This window comes from Misgurnus anguillicaudatus, chromosome 21, assembly GCF_027580225.2.
Source record: "Misgurnus anguillicaudatus chromosome 21, ASM2758022v2, whole genome shotgun sequence".
Lineage (NCBI taxonomy): Eukaryota > Metazoa > Chordata > Actinopteri > Cypriniformes > Cobitidae > Misgurnus > Misgurnus anguillicaudatus.
This window is the reverse complement of record NC_073357.2, coordinates 13,827,471-13,849,389: the sequence shown is the minus strand read 5'-3', so window position 1 is coordinate 13,849,389 and position 21,919 is coordinate 13,827,471. Positions and strand designations below refer to the sequence as shown.

At 38.1% G+C, this 21,919-nt stretch overlaps 1 protein-coding gene across 1 annotated transcript in view; it reads right to left on the bottom strand.

The window, feature by feature from the left end:
* The window catches only part of slc12a10.1 (solute carrier family 12 member 10, tandem duplicate 1), a 90,972-nt gene that overhangs the window by 58,381 nt on the left and 10,672 nt on the right, over nt 1–21,919 (bottom strand). Inside the window, exons 8-11 of the mRNA XM_055194396.2 lie at nt 5,661–5,772; nt 4,584–4,714; nt 4,281–4,365; nt 1,438–1,595 (exon numbers count right to left, since the gene is read on the bottom strand). Of these exons, the coding sequence (XP_055050371.2) occupies nt 1,438–1,595; nt 4,281–4,365; nt 4,584–4,714; nt 5,661–5,772 (486 nt within the window). The remainder of the gene's footprint in view (nt 1–1,437; nt 1,596–4,280; nt 4,366–4,583; nt 4,715–5,660; nt 5,773–21,919) is intronic.

Sequence of the window (21,919 nt, the reverse complement as noted above, 5' to 3'; positions counted from 1 at the left end):
AAATTTGTGTTGATTCTGGGACAACACACTAAATGCGTTGTCCCACAATCCACCCATATCTGTGTTATTATTGAAACAACACATTTTGTGTTACTTTTAACACAACTTGTGTTATATTTGAACACAAAATGACACATAATATGTTAAAATGACACAATGCGTTAAAAGCTTAATGCACAAAGATGTGTAAATCCTTTCTAAGTGTGTAATGATTTGGGCTGGAATATTGGTAAGTAAGATGGTAGATTCCTTTAGGGTCCCTGAGGTGTCAAAAGGACATCTATATGCAAGCGTGGGAGGAGACTGGTATGCAAATTCATTAATATTTCATTGGCGTTTTACACACAAGTCAGACCAGATTGGCTCCCAACAGCACACTGTCTTGTTCCCTCCATCAGGGAACCATGGTGACAGATATATTTTGCATATTTTTCAAAGTATTAAAGTATATTTTGACATATTTATTTATTTTATTTAAATAGAATAACATCCACACTTTCATATAAGTGTTGAGGGTAAAATAAAATTTGTAAACTTACTGCCCTACTGAAAAATCCAGCTAAGACCAGCATAAGCTGGTGAGCTGGTTTTAGCTGGTCCCCGGCTTGGTTTTGGCTGGTTTTGCTGGTGTAGGGAGCTGGTTTTGCTGGTGTAGCAAGCTGGTCTATTTGTGTTTTGGTCACATTTTAAGCTGGTCTAGCTGGACTTAGCTGGTCATGCTGGAATACCAGCTGGCCCACCAGCATGACGAGCTTTGTCAGGCTGGGAGGACCAGCGAAAAACACCTTAAACCAGCTACCAGCTTATGCTGGTTTTAGCTGGATTTTTCAGCAGGGTGACTGTATTGGAAAAATAAACAAAAATGGCATGTGAATAATTGGAACGTGGTGTAAATCAGCATGCATTGAACCCACCCCCTTTAAATCCGCTTAATCCCAGCATTAGACCATTAAGAATTACCGGTTTGTTATAAGACTCAGTTATACATCATGTCTCTTCGTCAGTAAAATCTAAGTGCATATAAATAAATAAGACAAATAATGGACGTTTGAGTCTGATTTCATATGTCAATGAAGAATATGTGACTGTTTATGTCACTAGCAAAAAAAAACATTGCCAACCAAACGTTTGCCAAAAAATAATGCAAGTGTATGACATCAAAGTACTGCGAGAGCACTGACACTCCCTGTGGTGTCATGTTACTTCAGTATTATTACAGTATGCGCAGCATGAAGTTGATCACACATATTGTCGTCAGTATAGCTTACACGAAACACGACTGCCATCTACAGGTTTTGTATTTCCTGCACCAAGAGAGTTAATCCTCATTCTGCAGAATCCCAAAAAATGCCAGAAGTGTTTGCGTGATTCTTCTTCCAGTAACATGCATTTTTAAAGGGCACATTTGTAACTAGGACTAAAACTAAAGATCCCCACCTGGAAGTTGTTGGCCAGGCCATAGGAGCAGTCACGATTTTGCTCACATTCTGTAAAGTTCCAGCCCAAGCTGCACCCCAGACCATCACATACTTCAGTAAAGTTCAGTGCCAAACTGTCATTCAGGTTACCAGAGGCGTCACGCACCACACACGCTCCTGTGAAATAATGAGAAGATTCAATTAGGTTAAAGGAACCATTAGCTTTTTACCATTGAATTCATATTAAAGGCAGGGTAGGCAGGAATTATCCAAAAAACCCCTCTACAAATTTGCTCAAACCGTCCCTATATACAAATACATAATCAAAATGCAAGTACTCTGAAAAAGAGAGTACAAAACCTGAGTGTCTGTAGACCTCTCACGACTGTTTTAAACACAGCTAATTATTTCCATTCGGGACGAAACAAATGATTAGCTTGCGCAAATATCACTCTCTCTCGCTACCATGGCACCACCCGTTGCTATGGGATCTGCCCAGACATGCGCACACCCGATTGATTTGAACGTGCACGAGGCACTCTAGAAAGAGCACAAGCATGGCAGAGAAATTGCATTCAGAACTCCAAGAAAGTGAATTCAGAAGTCACAGTACCTGCATATCCAGTCAGCGAAGGCAAACAAGGCAAAAAGGGAATAAACGAAGCAATCAAACGAGAGTAAATATCACGTGGCTTTTCCTCGAGTCGACGATGCGACGTAGTGGTATTGTCTGCGGAGTGTAGTCCTCATCAGAGTCAACAATGCTTTCATCACGGAAACTCTTCCATGCAAAACACTGGCTTAATAGTGAGTACTAGAAGGCATCATATCTGTTTATATTCCTACTGATAAAGTTAGGTGTATTATGACATGTGATTGTGACATGATGTTATTACATGCACCGCGCTCCTTCCTCTCCGCTTGTCTGAGGTAAATCCTTCTCCCAGCAAAGCTGTCGGTGTCTCGCATTCATGTGTTTTGGGGGCGTGGCTTAAGAAGGAACCCAGAAGGGAGGGGGTGGCGTGAATGGAAAAAATGAGCTGTGTTTAAAACAGTGGTGAGAGGTCTACAGACACTCGATTTTTATACTCTCTTTTTCAGAGTACTTACATTTTACTTATGTATTGATATATAAAGACAGTTTAAACAAATTTGTAAAAAAGTTTTTTTAGATAATTCCTGCCTATCCTGCCTTTAATTTGTTAATTATTTAAGTAAAACATATTTTATGCATATACAAAAAAACATTTATTTATTTATGAAAGTGAGTGAACAACACAAATTTACACAATTAAAAAAATATATAATCGTCCTGCTAGTCACACTGAAAAAAATGCTAAAATATAGATATATCTTTATTTTGTAACTAAAATTTTAGTCTAAATGTATCTACTTTAAATACACAAAAAAATTCCTAAGTAATTATTATATCTCGACAATTTTAGACTAATTTCAAATCTTCCTTTTTTTCTAAAATATTAGAAGTATTAAAAGTAGGGGAGTCAGCACTGCTCAAAGTTACAAATGACCTCCTTTCAACATTCGATCGTGGTGAAATCTCAATTCTTATATTACTGGACCTTAGTGCAGCCTTTGACACAGTAGATCAATATTATCCAATAGACTAGAAAACTATGTTGGCATCAGTGGTCAGGCGTTTAGATCATATTTACCAGAGCGCTATCACTTTGTTAGCGCTCTGGCGTACCACAGGGATCAGTTCAAGGGCCTGTCCTTATCTCAATATACAGGTTACGCATCCGATTATCTCAGCAAATGAGAAGTGCTCATTAACACAGATTTAAACAAATTTGTGGACAATATTTGAGAGAAATAGGCCTTTTGTGTACATAGAAAAAGTCTAAGGGTGCACTCACACTATCCAAACCAAACCGCGCTCCCAACCGCGCGTTTGACCCCCAAAGCCTGGTTTCTTTGACTAGTGTGATCGCTCTGTTCCGCGCCCGGGCGTGGATTGGTTAATCGCACCGCGGCTGGGTTGCAGAGGTGGGCCGGAGCGCGGTTCACTTGGGCCCAGGCGCAGAAGGCTATGGTGTGAGCGCAATCGCGCCTGAGCGCGATTCAAAATGTGAAGACGTCAGTTGCGCGACCACTCACCTTCATCTGCCTCCGTAAAAACCTTTTGATGCGAGCAGCGGGGTTACGTGAATGTCCGAGCTGCACACGTGACAGATCAACTAAGCAATATGATGACATGTGAGAGGGCTGTCTGTTATCATGCACCAAACGACTTATCATTACGGTGGGTTCCTGTGTTAAGAGAGAGCTTTACTTCCTGCTTTTTTCAAAACAATCGCATCTTAATGACGAAAGCGCGCCCGGACTCGGATCGATAAAAAGTACAGTGGGAGTGCGTGCACCTGGGGGAGTAGGGAGGGATGACAATCGCGCTGGGGCTTGGTTTGGATAATATGAGGGCGCCCTAAGATCTTTTGATTTTAGCTCATGAAAAATGGGGGCAAAAACAAAAGTGTTGCGCTTATAATTTTGGTCAGTATATATTTACTTTAAAAGAGCTCTGTTTATGATGTTGTTTATAAAATAATCAAACACATATTATATCTGTGTAATATTATACTGCTAAGTTTAATGATTTATACTGCAGGAAACATTCATATTACTTATGAATATATAACCAAATTATGCTATGTTGTGCATGATGAACAGCACCCCAACATAAAGTTCTCCTCGATGTGTAACAATTGCAATTTTCTTTGCAATCTGCAAATAATTGTCTGTGGGGTTGACCTGCCAATTTCATCAGTACCATGTTTTACTGCTTTAGTGAATAAATGGAAAAAAATCAATCTTATCAATCAAATGGTTGTTTTAAATACACACCCACAGTTGAGGATATGAGTAAATAGCTTATGGTGGTACTGAATATAGCCATTAATGTTCCTCTTGGTATCGCAGTCTCTGGCTCCTAAAAATTCAATAAAAAAGTATTAACCTATTGTTGTTGTTTTTTACTGTAGATATAAAGCCATATATTTACTACAACTTAATTAAGGACACTACATTAAAGTCACTACATTAAATTTACTTTAAGGCTATAAGAAGATGATTTTATCCACAGTGACATTCAACACTGAGGTTAACAATAAAGTTATTCATCTTGCACTTAATGCATACATGTATTACCTTTAGATCTCCTGAAATGTTGGCTCCAGCAAGAATTCCAATGGCAGATGGAAAGAAGATAGCAAACATTTGGAAGAAGCCGCTGCCTGGTCCTCTCCAGTCTGGAAACAGGTTCTCCAAGAAAATCTCACCTGGCATAAACAAAGTTGTTATCAGAGTGAAACGTATCACTGTTTGTGGGTGGGGTAAATTAAAACTTATACAAAAAATTCTGCTATTATCTCTTAACACTCAAATTTGCATGATTCTAATTGATCAAGCTATGTAAGGTAAAACATTTTTAAAACCAATTAAACAAACTTATGGATTTTAAAAACCTATGTGTTATGATATCCGTTGTGTTTCCCTCTTATAGTCTTCAGTGTATCTGCTGCCGTTGCCCTCAGGACTTTTTTAAATATTTTTTATGGGTTCTGGTTTTAGTAATACCTTGGGCGTTTCTCAATGTCAAGGATACTTCCTTGGCAGGATTAGTCCTTACAAGTCACTTCCTTCAGAGGCTAGGCGAGGCTCCTCTTAAGCATTCGGAGAACACGTAAATGGAACAGGCTAGCATCAATGAAAGGAGTGCTTTCGGCGCTGCACGCACAGGATTGTGGGTGATTTCAGCACGCGAAGAGCGCAAAGGATACACATATGCATCATTTCCTGTAAATGGGATATTTCTAGAAACAAAGGAATCAGTCATTGGCTGAAATTTTGAGGATCCTCGACATTGGAACAGTCCTTCGACGGACGTCGATGATGTAGCATCCTCGAAATTCTGACTTCCAAAGATCCTTTCTTGACATTGAGAAACAGCCCTTGTACTGGTATTTTCCTTGTCCGCCTATGTTTTGGATGGATTTACTGTGTATTGCCTCATGCCTGTCTTGTTGGATGTATGTTTTTGGATTGTACTACTAATAAATCACATATGGATCTTAAAACTCACAAGTTTCTGAGCAGTCGTTACACTATGCATTAATATTTTTATCAATTCAGCTCATTAATCAACTCATTATAGAATATTACTGGAATGCTACAGTACATACACATGCCAACAGTTATGTGAAACATCTGAGTGTTTACACTCACTCTGATAACCGAAGAAACCCATCGACTGTTTCTTTGGAGTTGCTGGAATAACAGTGCCAACAAAATAGTTGGTAAAGGACACCATAATCACGAAGAAAAACAGGAGCTGAGTCTATCAGAGAGAAGGAAATGACAAACTTTATAAAGAAAAATAGGAAGTTACAGTTTTTTTTTTTTACAATTGCTAAAACATCTTGAAACATTGCCTGCTTTCTCAAAGCCCTTAACACAAAATCAAATCTTCAAACTACAGTACATTTATAGAACTTCTGAGTCTGATGGCAAAATCAAACATATTCCTCAACATCATTTTATCTGTTCTTAAAATGAAATAATGCTATCGGAACATACACACAACCAGTCAACAAATAAAACTCTAAAGAGCATTCATTAGACTTTATGTCCACTGGCTTGACATTAACACCCGCCAAAAGCGGGTAGATTTCGGCTGTGGCGGGTAAAACAGCTAATCCCACTAGCCACTTTGGCAGGTTGATTTTTTTATTGTAGTTTTCTTAGAAGTTATGCGAAATGCCAAACAATGTGTAATACGACACTGGGAAACTAATAATAATAATAATAATAATGATATGTTTATTTTTATAGCGCCTTTCAAGAACCCAAGGTCGCTTCACAATGTGGGCCTAATACAAATAATAAGACAAATACACAGGCCAACTGCTTATTATGACAGACAAAGAAGCAGCAGGCAGATGGAGACAAGCAAACACTGATCAACATCAAAGAAAACAAATAACAAATAACCTATTTGTCAAAACTTCATTTTGATGAAGTCTGGAAATAAAGTAAAGATGAAAAGTGTTAAACAGAGAAAACTGAGTTATTTATTGAGCATTGTGAATAGATGAGTTTTAAGTTGTTTTTTAAAGGTCTGGAGGTTGTCGGACGCACGAAGATTAGGTGGCAGCTTATTCCATGCCGTAGGGCCTGCAACACTAAAAGCCCTACCACCCTGAGTCGAGAGTTTGAACCTGGGTACGACGACGAGCAGATTGTCAGTGCTAGATCTAAGGGCCCTAGTCGGAACGTATGGTTGCACTAAATCAATGAGGTATTTGGGTGCCGGGCCATGACAGGCTTTATATACCAGGACTAGTGCTTTGAACTGGATGCGATATACGACAGGAAGCCAATGAAGTTGGTGAAGGATAGGAGTGATGTGGGCAGATTTTTTATTATATGTGAGTGCTCGTGCAGCAGAGTTTTGTACCATTTGAAGTCGATGAGGAGAACTACAACTCCTATGAGCACTCTCTGCATCCAGCGCAACATAGGCAGGCTTACAGTAGCCTATGGGTTGAGATTTTTCGTGCCCCTCTCGCGCATACACGCCCGCCGGGGACAAACGGGTCTGTTGTCCCGGGCCCAGGGTGTAGGGTGGGCCCAGAACTGGAACCTGGGCCGCCACAGAATCAACACTGGCCGCCACAAATAAATTTTTCATGATTCCCATTTACATTTTAATTTTACTAGTTTTTCATTGTAGCTAGCGCTCAGCGCGCCTCCCTCCTCCCTCTCTCGTTGCGTCCAGCACCTCAACAGCGCGCGCCCCCTCCCCTCTCTCTCATGTTGCATGCAGCGCGCCTCTCTCACATAACAGTGAAAAGTATTTTAACTCCGCGTTCCTCCGTGTACTTTCTTTTTTGCGTAAACGTCAACAGTCACAGATGTTACTGACAAAGAAGATGGCTAATCGAGTTCATCATGAGTGACTTAACAAAAGGTTAGCAGTAGTGTTTCCCACATATACCCATTCTGATGTGAGTCTGTGTCCGAGCTCTTTCCCTACTTATGATGCAGTATCCCCGTGCACGTGTTCTGTAGTAACAGCAACCGTGTTTTCTCTCATATTTCTGAATTTGCAACAAATTGTCTGCGCTATTGATATTTTCCTCCGCAACTCGGACTTCTCGATCTCAATGTAGACTGTGTTGATTTTTCTTTCCACGTTACTCTTAAAAAGTATTGTACTTACATCCTTCGTTTTTGTATTGATTTAGCTACTGTACAGAAATAATTTGCTCTGCTTTTCCCTCTAGTTGCAAACCTAATAAGCAACCGCTCACGCTTTCATCACAACGGCAGTCTGTTGCGCTATCACCACCGGCCCGAATCATACTTTTAAATCAAATTTGTCAGTCAGTTCTGTAGTTACTCGAGTCGTGCGATCTCACATTTGTCATTATGTAAGTTATCTAGAAGCAGCGTCTCCAGCTGCTGGTGATACACTACTAGGCGGACCTAACTCGCTTATTACACACTATTTTAGAATATATTGCGTTTTCTCGTCACAGACACCCAATACGAACATACTTTAATGTTTTTCCCGCTATTAAGACGATCATTTACTGCCGACACCGTGCCTCTATCATGCCCGGCTTTAAAGTGTCGGCTCGTATGTCCTTCTAGGACGGTGTTTGTTCCATAAGAAGTGCACTAACTAGCTCCATCCTTGCCGCCGACGTTAAAAGCTGTTCCTTGTTCGCGTCATACCCTGATGGATATACAGCCTTACCAGGGTTTTTCAGCACCCGCAGCAACGCGCTCCGCATGTTTCCTTCACGTTAGGGGGTTATTTATTTATTTCAAAATCTAATGCTATATTCGTCACCTCCCAGTCCATTCGTTCTTTTGTAGTCGATGGTGGAGTTATGACGCTGATTTTACCATTTAAATGACGTCTGACATTAATCATTGCTTAATTCTGTCCCAGGATCCCTGCATACTCTAAATATTTTATTCCAATCTGCCTCTGCAGATCCCGAGCTGTTTAAATCATATGCCGCACCAGGTAATCTCTTAATCTCCCTTTAAGCGTTTTTTCTTTTTTTTTTTTAACCAGCCCGTAAAATTAAAAACCTGCTATGTATAGACCATGGGAAAGTTGACGTCTAATACCCTGATTCGCAGCATTCACGCTCGCTGGCGTAATATACTGTAGGCTATACCGCATTCAATTTCCGCATCGCGGTTTATTTAACTTGTGGGGAAATCAGTCCCAAAAAAGTTGGGTTTTCGGTTTTATTTATGTAACTATGCAATTCCCCTATTCGCTGAAAAAATCTTAATCTAACCACCCGATGCTATTCCAGCAGATCTCCCTCACAGTTCAAAAAGTTTTAAAGATCCTGGCATTTTGGCATCACTGAGTGCAAATCATGGGACACATCCACCTCCTTCGGGTTTCTTGGTTTTAAGCTATATTTCAGTCATATAGTATTGTCGTATTTAATCTCCTTAGCCAGTTTTGTTTTAAATGTAAACTCCTCTCATCTAAAATTTTATGTCCTACATGCTGCTCTGGTATTTTAAATCAAATTGAAAACGCTCAAATTTTCTAAACTTGTCAACGAAACACTGTGCCCCCTTGCTATGCTTTTTACGATGGTCTTCGGAATCAAATTTAACTGCCACGCATGTGCCAGTGAGCAAATCATATACATTTTTTTCCATCACCGGTAGTTAGCCTGCCGGCATCAGAACTGGATGCAGGTCCATTCCTAGTAAGTCATCATACAAAACCGTTTTTACAAAGTCACCAGGTAAAATCTTGATACCTCGATTTATATTCTGAGACAATTACCCTATCCTCCAAAGGTATTATTCAATGGTAAATCATTTAACCATGAACTATTTTTTTTTCTCTACACTATAAAAATACTAAGTATTTTTTTTTTATGAAAATTGGTTTAACTGTTATATTTTTTGCCTATCCAACATTTCATTAATTTGATTTTTTACAGTGTAAGGAAACCACACCTGGAACTAATTATTTTAATCGCAGTAGTATTTTGTTATTTGATTTGTTCATATTTGCCTGTTCAGCATAAAGCTCCGTGTTTTATTGCCTTCGCTGTCACTGTGAGAAAAAAACATAAATTCATCTGCTTCATGTGATGGTAAAGTGATGCACAGTCTTTTTTTATCTGTTCTCTAAACAAATGAATAAACACATTTGACTTGTATGCTTGTGTAAGTTTATGATTAGAAATCGACATGTGAACGAAAATGAAAATAATTAAAACATGAAATGACGGATAATAACTGACTGTGAAGGACTCTTTAAACGCTCTTTATAAAAAAAATGACGGAGATTGAAAAAGTCTATCGCAACCTCTGTGTGTGTGTATGTGTGTGTGTCGTATTAGTTCATTACAGATTCATAGTACATTTATTTCATGCGTTTGATTTCAACGGTAACATTTTCAGCATTTTAGCTAAGTAGTAGCCTAATAATACTCATCACCTGATAAATGGCTATTAACAGTACTGCATTACTACAGTAAAAGTTTGATTTTGAGTGTTTGCGGCCCCCAACAAATTTTTTTAGCACCAGCCGCCACTGAACATGAGACAAAAGTACAGAATCTGTCACATTTAATGTTTTAACTGTTGTAACAGACAATATTCCAACTCAATGGAACAAGACATTTGTATTTTAATACTCCTATATAATGTGGGCATATTGAGACCATTGGCTCACAAGTGTTGAAGTGATGAGCTGTGTCCTGATGCATTAATTGTTCACACATGAAAAGTGTAAAATGTGTAGGATCAGTTTGATTCATTTATGTGCATTTGGGTACTACACACATAATTCAGCCTTTAATGCTGTTGTTCTTTGTTGGTAAAGCATGTATGTGTTGACACATAAACAAAGGTTAATAAATTGTGACATTCTGTACTTCTGACATAGGCTACTGATATTCATCTTAACAATTTCTGGTCTCCACAGTAAACAGAAAAATCTTTTCTTTACTGTTCTGATACTTTAGCCCATGGGTCTTCAACCGGGGGTCCACGGCCCGTCCGCCAAATGATGTTTGACTACAAGCTATTTTTTGCTAAAAACGTAAAATATATGTACAAGAAACGTTACATGTCCCCTTTAAATTGTGCACGTGTGTGACCGCAAAGGCGTGCGTTTAGTTTAGCAAGCGGACCAAAATAAAATATCTGAAGATTATAAATGTACACTCAGGAAGCAGCAGAAGCGGCAGAAAAGGCATCATAAAACAGGTAAATCTTATAGGCATGTGTGTCTTTCTTTCAGAATGTTAATTTAGAATCAGTGCGACATTGTCTCATCTAAGTTATATTTCTGAACTTGGACGGCTGTTTCACGCGGTTCAGATTTAAAGCGCTAACTCAACAGGCAAATGACGCCACACTGCGTCTGCATTTTAAACTGTGACAAAACTATCGCTCGCATTTAAAAATGTAGGAAACGCGCACCGGGATGGTGCTTTGTGCAAGATTCATAGTCAGGTTGAAATCTGCCTCACAAAATGTTACCCCAAAGAGATGCGCGCGGACTCAATGCATGTTTTCTCCTGAGTCTGATATGAAGCTATGCAGAAAATAAACCTGCGTTACTCAAACTCGTGACAATGACGATATACGAGAAAGGCAACAAACCTCTGAATTATAGTAGCACAACCTCTATCCTGACCAGAATAGAGAGTCTTTGTGCCATTCACCATGGTCAGTCATCTTTATAAACTGAGAGCCCAGGTTCAGGTAAATTCACAATAAAATGAAAATCTATTACACTGCAAATACCTTAAAATAATATTATATTATTATTATTATATTCATATTATTATTATTATTATCATTATTATTATATTCATATAAAAACTAAATCTACTTTAACAAAAAAATTATGCATGTACAACAACAGCATAATAGTGCCAATGTACTGTCTTAATATATGGCTGTGTGACAATATGGTTTGTTTCTATTTATAAAACAGTTCCAGTCCTTGATTCTGATTGGTCAATAGTTGTACTTTACTCCACTTTGCGTTGTGCCTAATTCGAAAAGGCAGCCTCTCGTACCTTACTGTTTACTTAAATATCAGTTTTACACATTTAGTATCAGGGGGTCCTTGCTCCATGCCTCTCTCATCTAAGGGGTCCCCGACCCAAAAAAACGTTGAAGACCCCTGCTTTAGCCTAAATAATCAGACAGATAGCAGCTAGCTATCAAGCAGCCTAGGCTACTATTTTTTTGGTAGGCATTAGGCAAACATGTCTGCTGATAGTTAGTTTCTAACATTTCGTTTTAGCAAGAAGAATGAATGATTGAAGTAATGCATCAAATTAATTATTTTTTTCAAAAGGGTTAAAGGGATAGTTCAGCCAAAAATTATATTAAACCCATGATTTACTCATCCTAAGCCATCCGAGATGCATATTTTTCAAACAAACACATTTTCAGTTATTCAATTTGGAGAAACCTATCAGTGACTTGATAGTATTGATAGAGATAGGTAGGGGTTTTTTTTGGGAGGGGGGGTGCCTTTTTGTAGGTCAGAACAACTGCCCCTCAAAATTCCTGTGCACGTCCCTGGTTCCAAGGACCAAATTAAAGCGAAGGGGTGATCAGGCTTTTTCAGTGGCTGCTCTGGAATAGTCTTCCACTCCATATTAGATCTGCTCCCACAATACTGTAGGTTCTTTTAAAAACGACCTAAAAATTCACCTCTTATGTGTAAAATCTGTGAGTTGAGATCGTTGACTTCTATATGTGTGTTTTTCTGGTTTATTGTTTTGTGATATTTTATTATGATGTGCTGTTTTATGATGTGTTTTTGTACTCTTTAATTTTTTATTGTTGTATGGGTGTACAGCACTTTGTTACAACTTCCTGTTGTTGGAAATGTGCTCTATAAATTAATAAATGAAATGAAATAAATGAAAGTAAATAACCCTTATGAAAAATAAGTTTATTCAAGTGTGCCATGAGTATCCTTCATTTAAACTAAAAATAAGAAAGTATACTTTTAGTTTACTTTTTAAATGTACTTCTCTAAAATGTACTTTAGGTAGTTCCCAGAAATATACTTAAAGCTCCACTGTGTACTTTTTTGAGTTAATTCTTAGCAAAAACCCATGTTTTCTTTCAAAAGTATGTGCTCATTCATGTGTAATTACTTCCACCCACTAATCAAAGTATTCTCGTAAGTGTAGAATCTGCTATTTAAAATACATACGGTCGAGTCGCTCGACTGGCTGAATCCATGTTGTGCCTCTACCTTTGAAATACATTCGCCGATGAGGGACATTCCTGAAATTGAAGCTCCGCCTTTCGTGCTAGACTACACTCACGCTGGCCGCTAGCTGAAGCCTCCCGAGGTTGCATGTGTAGGCGGTGTACGTCATCAAGACAGTCTTATTTCAGAATATTAACATTTATAAAGCTGACAATTGTTCTTAGTTAATTGTAAATTGCTTTAATATGCTTATGACTTGCAAATGTAATGCTCAGTTAATTTAAATAAACCAGTCTTGATGACGTATGCAGCCCGCATATGCAACCTGTGTAGACTGAATCCTTCGGATTCAACAACAGCTGCACGTACAGTGATGATCTAATGCTTTGATTTGAGGCAGATTTAAAGCCTGTTGAAGACCTATTTTCGAGGATATTAAAAAACATTGCAGCGGAAGCGAAACGGGGATTTAAAACGACAACGCGACAGGAAAAACAACAAGACCAAAGTCAATATTGGAGTAATGTTCGTTTTCCAAGATGGGGCTCAAGGGACACCGAAGTTGCCTACTTCCTTCTCCACAGGTAATTCAGCATATTCGTTTACATCTATACAGTCTATGTTGTAAACTTGAAGTTTTATAGTTCCCTGGCTAACTATAGCATGGTTATGCATAACACTTGTTAGTGTAAACACACATGTGGTTTAATGTGTTCGAACAGCCACACGCCGTCTCTCCGCCCATTTATGTAATCTGAGGTACTGAGATAAATGTTTTTCATCTTTTCTGACCTCTAGCACAAACACACGGTGACAGCCCTATTTTTAGCCTTTCATTGATAAAACTAACGCCACTGATTTGCGCGTCTTTTGTTTCATTTTACAAGCGTGTGAAAGTTGAGCGATCCCATTTCACCAATATCAGAGAAAGCTCCTACATATACGCGGACATGTAACATGTTTACTTAAAGCATAAGCATTGGACTCTGACATAATATTAGTTAGTGTCCATTTAAACCCGTTTTTACTCCCGCTCATGATTAAATGACAGGAGAGGGACTCGTCCACAGACCATCCCCTCAGTAATCTGGAGAGAAGCGCTCGAAAATGGGCAAAAAGAGACGGATTTAAACACCAAGTGTAAACGTGATGTGTCTCTCTTGTCCACTTGTGATCCGATCAACAAAAACACATTTTAATACCAAGTGTAACAGCCCCTGTGATATTTTCCCTCGCGTCGATGAAAAAGGAGTGTCTAAGCTACGTTTATGGTTGCTTTTTGTATGTGATTTAAAGCGGACATATCATGACAATCAGAATTTGTCCATGTTTAACATAAATCTGTGTGCTTTGACGGATCACAGGCAAAGGACATTGCAAATTGTTCATTTTTTCATTACTTTTGCTTTGTAGCTACTGGAAGCCATGTTAACCTTGGCATGACACGGCCGGGCCACCGTACGAGTTAAAACGCGCTCCGAATGGGGGGGCTAGAAAGTAATATTGGCCGAATCGAAACCGCATACTGCCATACTATATAGTAGGCAAAAAGCAGAAGGCGAACGAATAGTATGTCCGAAACCTCAGTATACGTAAAAGGGTAGGCGAGAATTAGCGGGATTTTGGACTATTTCTCGCGAGATTCAGAGGCACGTGTACTTGAGTATTGTCCGAAACCGCCTACTTACTGAAAATGTAGTAGGGGAAACAGCACGTGAACAGAGTAGTACGTCCGAATCCTCAGTATCCATAAAATCAGTAGGCGAGAAATCCCCGGATGCCCTACTGAGTCCGCCCCGATTCTGAAGCGTGCATCGGATGGACACTTCTATCCCAGCTTTCCCATGATGCCACGGGAAAGCAAAGCAATCGACCGGAGGATAACCAATCGGGTGATTTTGATACGTTACACAGGACTGTTCCTCAGCACCCTGACTTCACGCACAGACCCAGGATATACCACAAAGTTCTCAGCTGATTCATGAAAATAAAGCTGTAGAATTGTCACAGCTATGTTGAGCTGACAGTAAATATGTGATGGTTTGTTAGAAAAATACATTTGAATAAAGTTTTGTTTCATATGGGATTCACTTCAATACGTTTTCATTTATTGTGATGGTTTCATTCATTCATTTTTTATTCATGTTTCCTGTCGTTTTAAGTAAATACAAGAGATTGCTTAGGCATAAAAAAAAAGTTTGGTTCCGGTTGGTTGTCAGTTTAGGTCATGGGTCGGTAGGGAATTTATTTTATTTTATTTTTTATTTTTTTTACAGTGGCAGCAAGGGATAGGTAGAAAATTGTTACATATTTAAATTGAATAGCGGATATATTTGAGGTGACTTTGGCCATATTGCGTGTTTGTCTCACGCAGCGCAGAACCACGGATTTCCACGGATTATCTCTTTTTAATTGTGTGTGTGTGTGTGTGTGTGTGTGTGTGTGTGTGTGTGTGTGTGAGAGAGAGAGAGAGAGAGAGAGAGAGAGAGAGAGAACAGTAAATGCAGCTGAACGAATACACTGCGTGTTTTAAAGTAAAAAAATAAATAAATAACGAAACGCAATATGTGGAGGCCGCGGAATCTGTCTGTATGATATGAAAAATATCTTACGTGGCTAAAGTATAAAAGTGGAACTCTTTGTAGCATAATCAGGGCTTGACATTAACTTTTTTGCTCACCAGCCAAAGTGGCTAGTTGTTTTTCAAAGGTACTAGCCAAAGTTAAATTGTATATGATTAAATTTGACTTTGGCATCCTAAAATTACTTTAATTCGAGCAAATTTACTTGCTAAATTAGATGCAGACTGAATTTTAAATGCAGTCTGACTACCCGAATTAAGACAACATTTAGCTGGTATATAGCTGGTATATCAGTATAGATTATATAAGATGCATGAAAAACATGCTAGTAAGTAAGGCATAAATAGATTAACTTTGAATGAATATATTAAAAGTAGAACAGGGGTGTAGAAGAAACACTAATTCTAAACTGAAAAGATAAACACAAAACCCATCGATAACCACTTTAAATATTTATTAACAACAGCAGTAAATACTGTCAAGATATGTACATTAATTTTACTGTCATGCAGATGTATTTTATAAGCTAAATGGTTTCTGATAAAAGTGATTTAAGACTTTTAATGACAAATGTCGGGAGGGCATTATTGTTACATTAAAATGATGCGCGAACCTCTCGATGGCGGGTTTCTTTTAATTTCGTGTGCATTCAGATGCGCTGAATTTCTCTTCGCTCTTGCCCTGAGAGTTTGCACGCAATTTATATCTAATCAATCACTTCCATGCAATTGTTTTATCTTTCCCGAAGTGTGTATGCGCTCAGACTGCGTCCTCTTGTGCATTCGCAAATCCATCAGCTCTCGCGCGCTCTCTGGAAGGTGACGCTTTGGTCCGCAACGCCCCGCTGATCGCGTGCGCGTCTCTCAACAGATCTCTGTGCGTTGCTCTGAGTGCAGAATGGAAGTTGTAGTTTCCCAGTGTCGCATTGCGTATTGTTTATCATTTCGCATAACTTTTAAGAAAACAGACCCGCCTTACGGCCGAAATCTTACCCGCGTTTGGCGGTGTTAATGTCAAGCCCTGGTCATAATACCATAAATTCAAATATTATAATTCACTTACTGCCAGTAAAAATGAGCCTTGGTTTGTGCTCTCTGGAAGAGAAAAGCCCACTTGCATATCGTTGTTCAGCTCGTCTTTTTTTGTCTGTAATTTACAACTTTCGGCGGGGCAAAAGATCACGTTGCTGTGCACGAAACAGCTCGAATGCACACCAAAAATTACCACTTTACCAGTGCTTTTGTAAGTGGCGACAACGATCTGTGAACTATTGTGTTAACGACTGTGTAGCTGCTTTGTTTGTTGCTGGAGGACGCGTGCTTTACAAAAACGGTGCTGTACTAAAAGGTAAATTATAGTTCGCCTCAAAATTTTTTTTATTTGTGTATTTATTTAATGTGTATTATTTCTTCCCCAAGCTCATAAAATAAATTTGGGTCGCACATAAATTGGCAGGGTCGGTCGGAAACCGGAACCAAACAAAAAATTTTTTTAGGCCTTAACTAAAATGTATATAATCACATTGCCTGCATTGTTTGTATTCAAGCACAGCTGTCATCTGACAATAGATATTAAATTACAATCTGCTTGTTTTACTTATTTTGTCCCCTACAAAATAATGTGTAATATATCTGTAACACTGTTACAGATCAAGTTACTGATGCAATCAGGTGTTAGTGCACCTGTCCCTCATACACACGCATACGTTCTCATGTCTGTTATTAGGTTTGTTCGAGTTTATGCACCGCTGTAAGAACCAAAAGCTGGATGACATCAAAGTACCGTGAGAGCGATTCCAGAAATCACACGGAGACCTCTGATTTCGAGTTGCTCTCGCGGTATTGTGATGTCAACCTCCTGTCGGTTCTTGTGGTTCCGCATGAACTCGAACAAGTCTACTACGTCATATGTCACATGATAACGTCAACATGGCGAATGCTGTAAATACTTAACGCGAACGTACATACTGCCTTAGCGCACGTTAAGTAGGTACCCAATGAAATTCAGTACCTACACAGTAAGTATGCGATTTCGGATTCAGCCATTCAGTTGGTTGTCATATAGAATTTCACCGCTAGATGGGAGTAGATCCTACACAGTGGAGCTTTAAATTGTGCTAAAGTATACTTGACCTATACTGACAGTATATTTGGCCTATACTTGTTTACTGACATACTTAAAAGTATAAAGTAAAAACAACAACAAAAGCTAAATCAAGAAAGCTGCAAAAAGCCATATTAATAGCCCTGGTGAAAAGTAAATATACTTTTATTGTAATTCAAGTATATTTAACTTTGCAATAATACATTAGAAATATACTTAGAAAGAAATCTACCATCTTAAAATATATTGAAAGTATGCTTACAACATAATATTTGCTTACAATTAAACTTTTAACATACTTCAAAATAATTATAATTTAGTGTATTTTCTAAATGTATACTTTAAAAAATATATACTTGAAGTTAAAGTTCTGTGCAATTTTTAAAGTATGCACTGACTGCATATTTATATAATACATTATTTAGCATCCTTTAGAAACAGTATATTTAAATAAATTTTGAAAGTATATGTAGTGTACAAATGTATATTGTCTTTATGGAGAATCTTTAGTGTTAGTAAACTAGTAGGTTATTAATTTTGTGCTCCAGGTATACTGCCCTCCAAAGGCTAAGTGCAGTATCTACGCAAACACTGAAACTGAGAAAAATGGCTTTAAAGTTTTTACACTAGCAAGTTGTTTGTAGATTAGTGGTAATGCATTCATGTAATGCCTTGTTAGGAAGAAATTTTTTATAGAGAAAAACCATGACCACCGATGTGACCTTTGACTCCCAAAATGCAGATACTGGACTCTGGCCTTTGGATGACCTTAAACAACTAAAACACTATTGCAAAAGCAAAGTGCAGTATCTACGAACTAAATGTGTTCATTCAACTTTTTTCGTGCTTCTTATGTTGATAGTTTTTAATAACTGTAATAGTTTTATATACAGAAGAACATGTTTGTCCCAAAGACAATATTGTTTCAAATGTACTATAGACCCCTTCACAGGCGGTTCCCACTGCGCATGTCGGGGTCAGAAAAGTGATTACAGCAGATTTAGGGATTCCTGCAGAATCTCAAAAAAAAAAAAAAAAACATCTGTGGCTGCAAGCAATTAAACGTGCAGACTGGGACAATGCAACGATCAAAGAGGCTTGTGTTTGTAGTGCTCACTTCATTTCAGGTAAGTCATAATTTTTTTTAGCCCTGTTAGATTAAACTAGAAAGCCTAAATGGTATAAACCAGGGGTGTCAAACATACGGCCCGCGGACCACATACGGCCCACAAAGGTGTCCAATCCGGCCCGCATGATGATTTATTAAATATGAAATACATATTTTAAAAACCCTTTCAGGCGGGTGTCTAGTTCGTTTTTTAATATGAGAGACTTGCGGAAAGCAGCAAAACGCGGAACATAGACTATAAACACGGTGCCCAAAAATCTTGCTGTTGTATTGTTACTGCTCCGCTAAAGATCCACTTATTCCGGTGATCCACTTCGTGTTTTCCCGACCGCTCCGCAGCATCTCTGTGTCCACTCTCTGCCTGGAGAGCGAAGACGACAGTTTCCGAAGTTCGTTGCATTAACAGGTAGATTAATTACATTAAATCAATTGTTTAACAACAGAATTAGTAATTTGGAAGTTTGTTTATGTATTTCTTCCGGTAATGATTTGCTGTCGGTGTTTTAAAAGTGCTAACAAGTGCTAGCAAGCAAACAACAACAAAATATCCACATTCTTATTAACGTTACAATACATGTCTAATCGATTTAATGTTCCCGATCAGATCTAAGTTAAAATAAACACTAAATTTGCTGTTGTTGGCACACTTTGTAGACAAAAAATACAAAAAAAACAATGCCTTCACAATATAACGACAGAGAATGGAAAGAGATGCTGCTAAAGGCAGTTCAACATTGCAAACATGGATTCAAAGCTCCATCAGGCCAGCAGGTAAATCATATTGAATATTTAGCAGATTGTCACACTTTAATTCTTGTTATTATATTTCCCATTATAATCACATGCTAGTAATATAACACATCATAATATTTTATTAAAACCATAATAATAGTACCAACCCCCCTAGTGTCCTTTTTGGTTTGGGCCACTGACCCATCTAGCATTTTCATTTTCTAAATGACTGTTCTCAATACAAATATATTCCAAAGAAAATTTAATGATTTATAAATAATTTTGGCATTAAGGAATAATGCAAAAGTAGTTAATTTAAGGCTTTTCAACCTAAGGCCTGTGGATTTTGTACAGATGTAAATTTGTGTGTATAATATGTACAGTATGAGTGTGACCTTGTGAAATGTAGTTTTCACAGAGCTGTGTTTTTCTCTAGTTTTCTTGCTGAACAAACGAATTAATTGGTTTGTTTAGTTAATATTAACACAATTATCAGCACACTAAAGTTTAAAAAAAATATCCGGCCCTCACATCATGGCGTTATTTACCATCCGGCCCTCAGCCTAAAATGAGTTTGACACCCCTGGTATAAACAGTTTGACCCCATGCTGCCTGCGCACCCGATAGTCATTAAATGTTTACAAACCTTGAAGGGGTCTATAAGCAGAGCCGGATTAAATAAATGGGCTACACTAGGCAGGCTGCATTTTTGCCCCCCCCCCATCGAGGTTATTTATGAATTGAAATCTGAAGCTTACCAAAGTTACTAATAAAAGTTAATTCACATTTTACATAGCCTAGTCTTTGGTTACAAATTGGTTGTTTGTATACCAAATTAAGTCATGTGTTGTATATTAACCAGTCTATCAGACAATTTTTTGCTAAATTTATTATTTATACGTCATTACACGGCTCTATTAAATGCTATTAAATTATCCTCACCTTATCCATTGGGAGTGTCATTGTTAAGGCAGTAGTACCAATAAATAACCAATAGGTGTCAGTAATCCGCGTGAGAGCTTCGCTGCATATTTCTCTTCAAGATTGAGAATCGCAACGAAATCCTCGTCGAGCAACACGTCCACTGAGGTAAATATCCTCAAAACACTGGTTATTTATGTTTCAGTTATATGAATTATATAATAACAGTTTTTATATTATGTATAACAGTTTTATCTCAAAGTAATGGTAGTGCTAAAGTCTAATGTATCGTTTCTGAGGCTGCTAGATTTTTCTTTACGCAATTCACGTTTGTGAAGTGAATTTAAAACACAGATTGCTTGCAGTTGACTTAGTTAGCCACTATCCATTGGTTTTGTTATCATGTTTGGTATCTAACGTGATTTTTGTGGGGCTTAAAGAAAAAAAATCTTGACCCCGCTAGTTCTGCCATTGCAGTCATGAATTATTATGCAAGGAACTGTTTTTTTTTTGCCTCGTTATTACGCAAACATGCCTTATATAACGTAGGGAAATGATAGTTTGTCCTTTATTTATTTATTTTTTGCAGCAACCATGTCTGTGTCTTTAAAGGAACTCTGTCAGGTACAGAGTGGAACGATGAACTTGAAAATCAACCATTCTGATTGACAAGCGTCCCCATCCGAGTCACCACCTCAGACAACAACAGTCATAAACTCACAAACACAAATACACTCAGTAATGGGCTTAATAAAGAAAGACTTAACTATGATTTTATCTGTGTTAACCTATGATATCAGTTATTGATGTATTTTAAATATTTACGTATTACTAGGCTTATCATACATGCATTGAAGTTTTAAAATGTATCTAATATAATACTTGCGAAATTGTAGATGGGACATTTGCAAAAAAAAAAAATTCCCCCTCTGTCTGGGCCCCAGGCACGTGCCTAGTTTGCCTTTGGGTTAATCCGGCTCTGTATGCACGTTTTAGTTAATTATCATTTTGTCTCAAAGTAGCACAGTTATGTAAACTTAGATATTCTTAAGATTAGCTTAGGAAGTACTAAACAAAATGTTTTAATATTAAGTAACCTACAAAATTAGTGCGTGAAAAAAGAGCACTTTCAGTGGCTACATTATGGAAGTGTACTTTTTCACTTATTGTGCTTTCTGCCGCACGGCTGCGCTCATCAGGTTGACTGGGCGCCGCTTACTTTGCCTAACAATATAACTTTACCAGACTCTTATCAAACTTTTGAAGGAGTAACCCCTGTCACTAAAAAGTGGAGAGATGTTCGAATCAACAAACATCAATGCGACTGATTTGGATTATATCATTATTATATTGAGTATATTGTAATATATGAGTATATTGCCTTCAATGGACGAGCACAGGTAGGTCAAAACTTGCTAGCAGCTGGCTAGTCAATGTTAACTACTTATAAAGCTGTCATTTGCCTTAGTATAAGTTATTATTTTGCTATCTTTCTTACCCGTATTTGTTTATTTGCGTTTTAGTGCGAGTTCAACCATCATTTGGCCGCAGATTGTGCCATGATTGGTTTGTTGTTTCTGTGTGTTATGATCAGGGCAAACCGCAGTATCCGCGGTATCAAAGCCTGGGAAACAAAGCCAGAACACAGTAAAATCACTTACTGCGGTTTGCCTTGGTATTAGCATGGATTTTGTAGTTACTGCAATTTTGACACCCTCGTTTCTATGAAACGGAACAAAATTGAACCAGGAGACTTTGTCACAAGACAGAACAG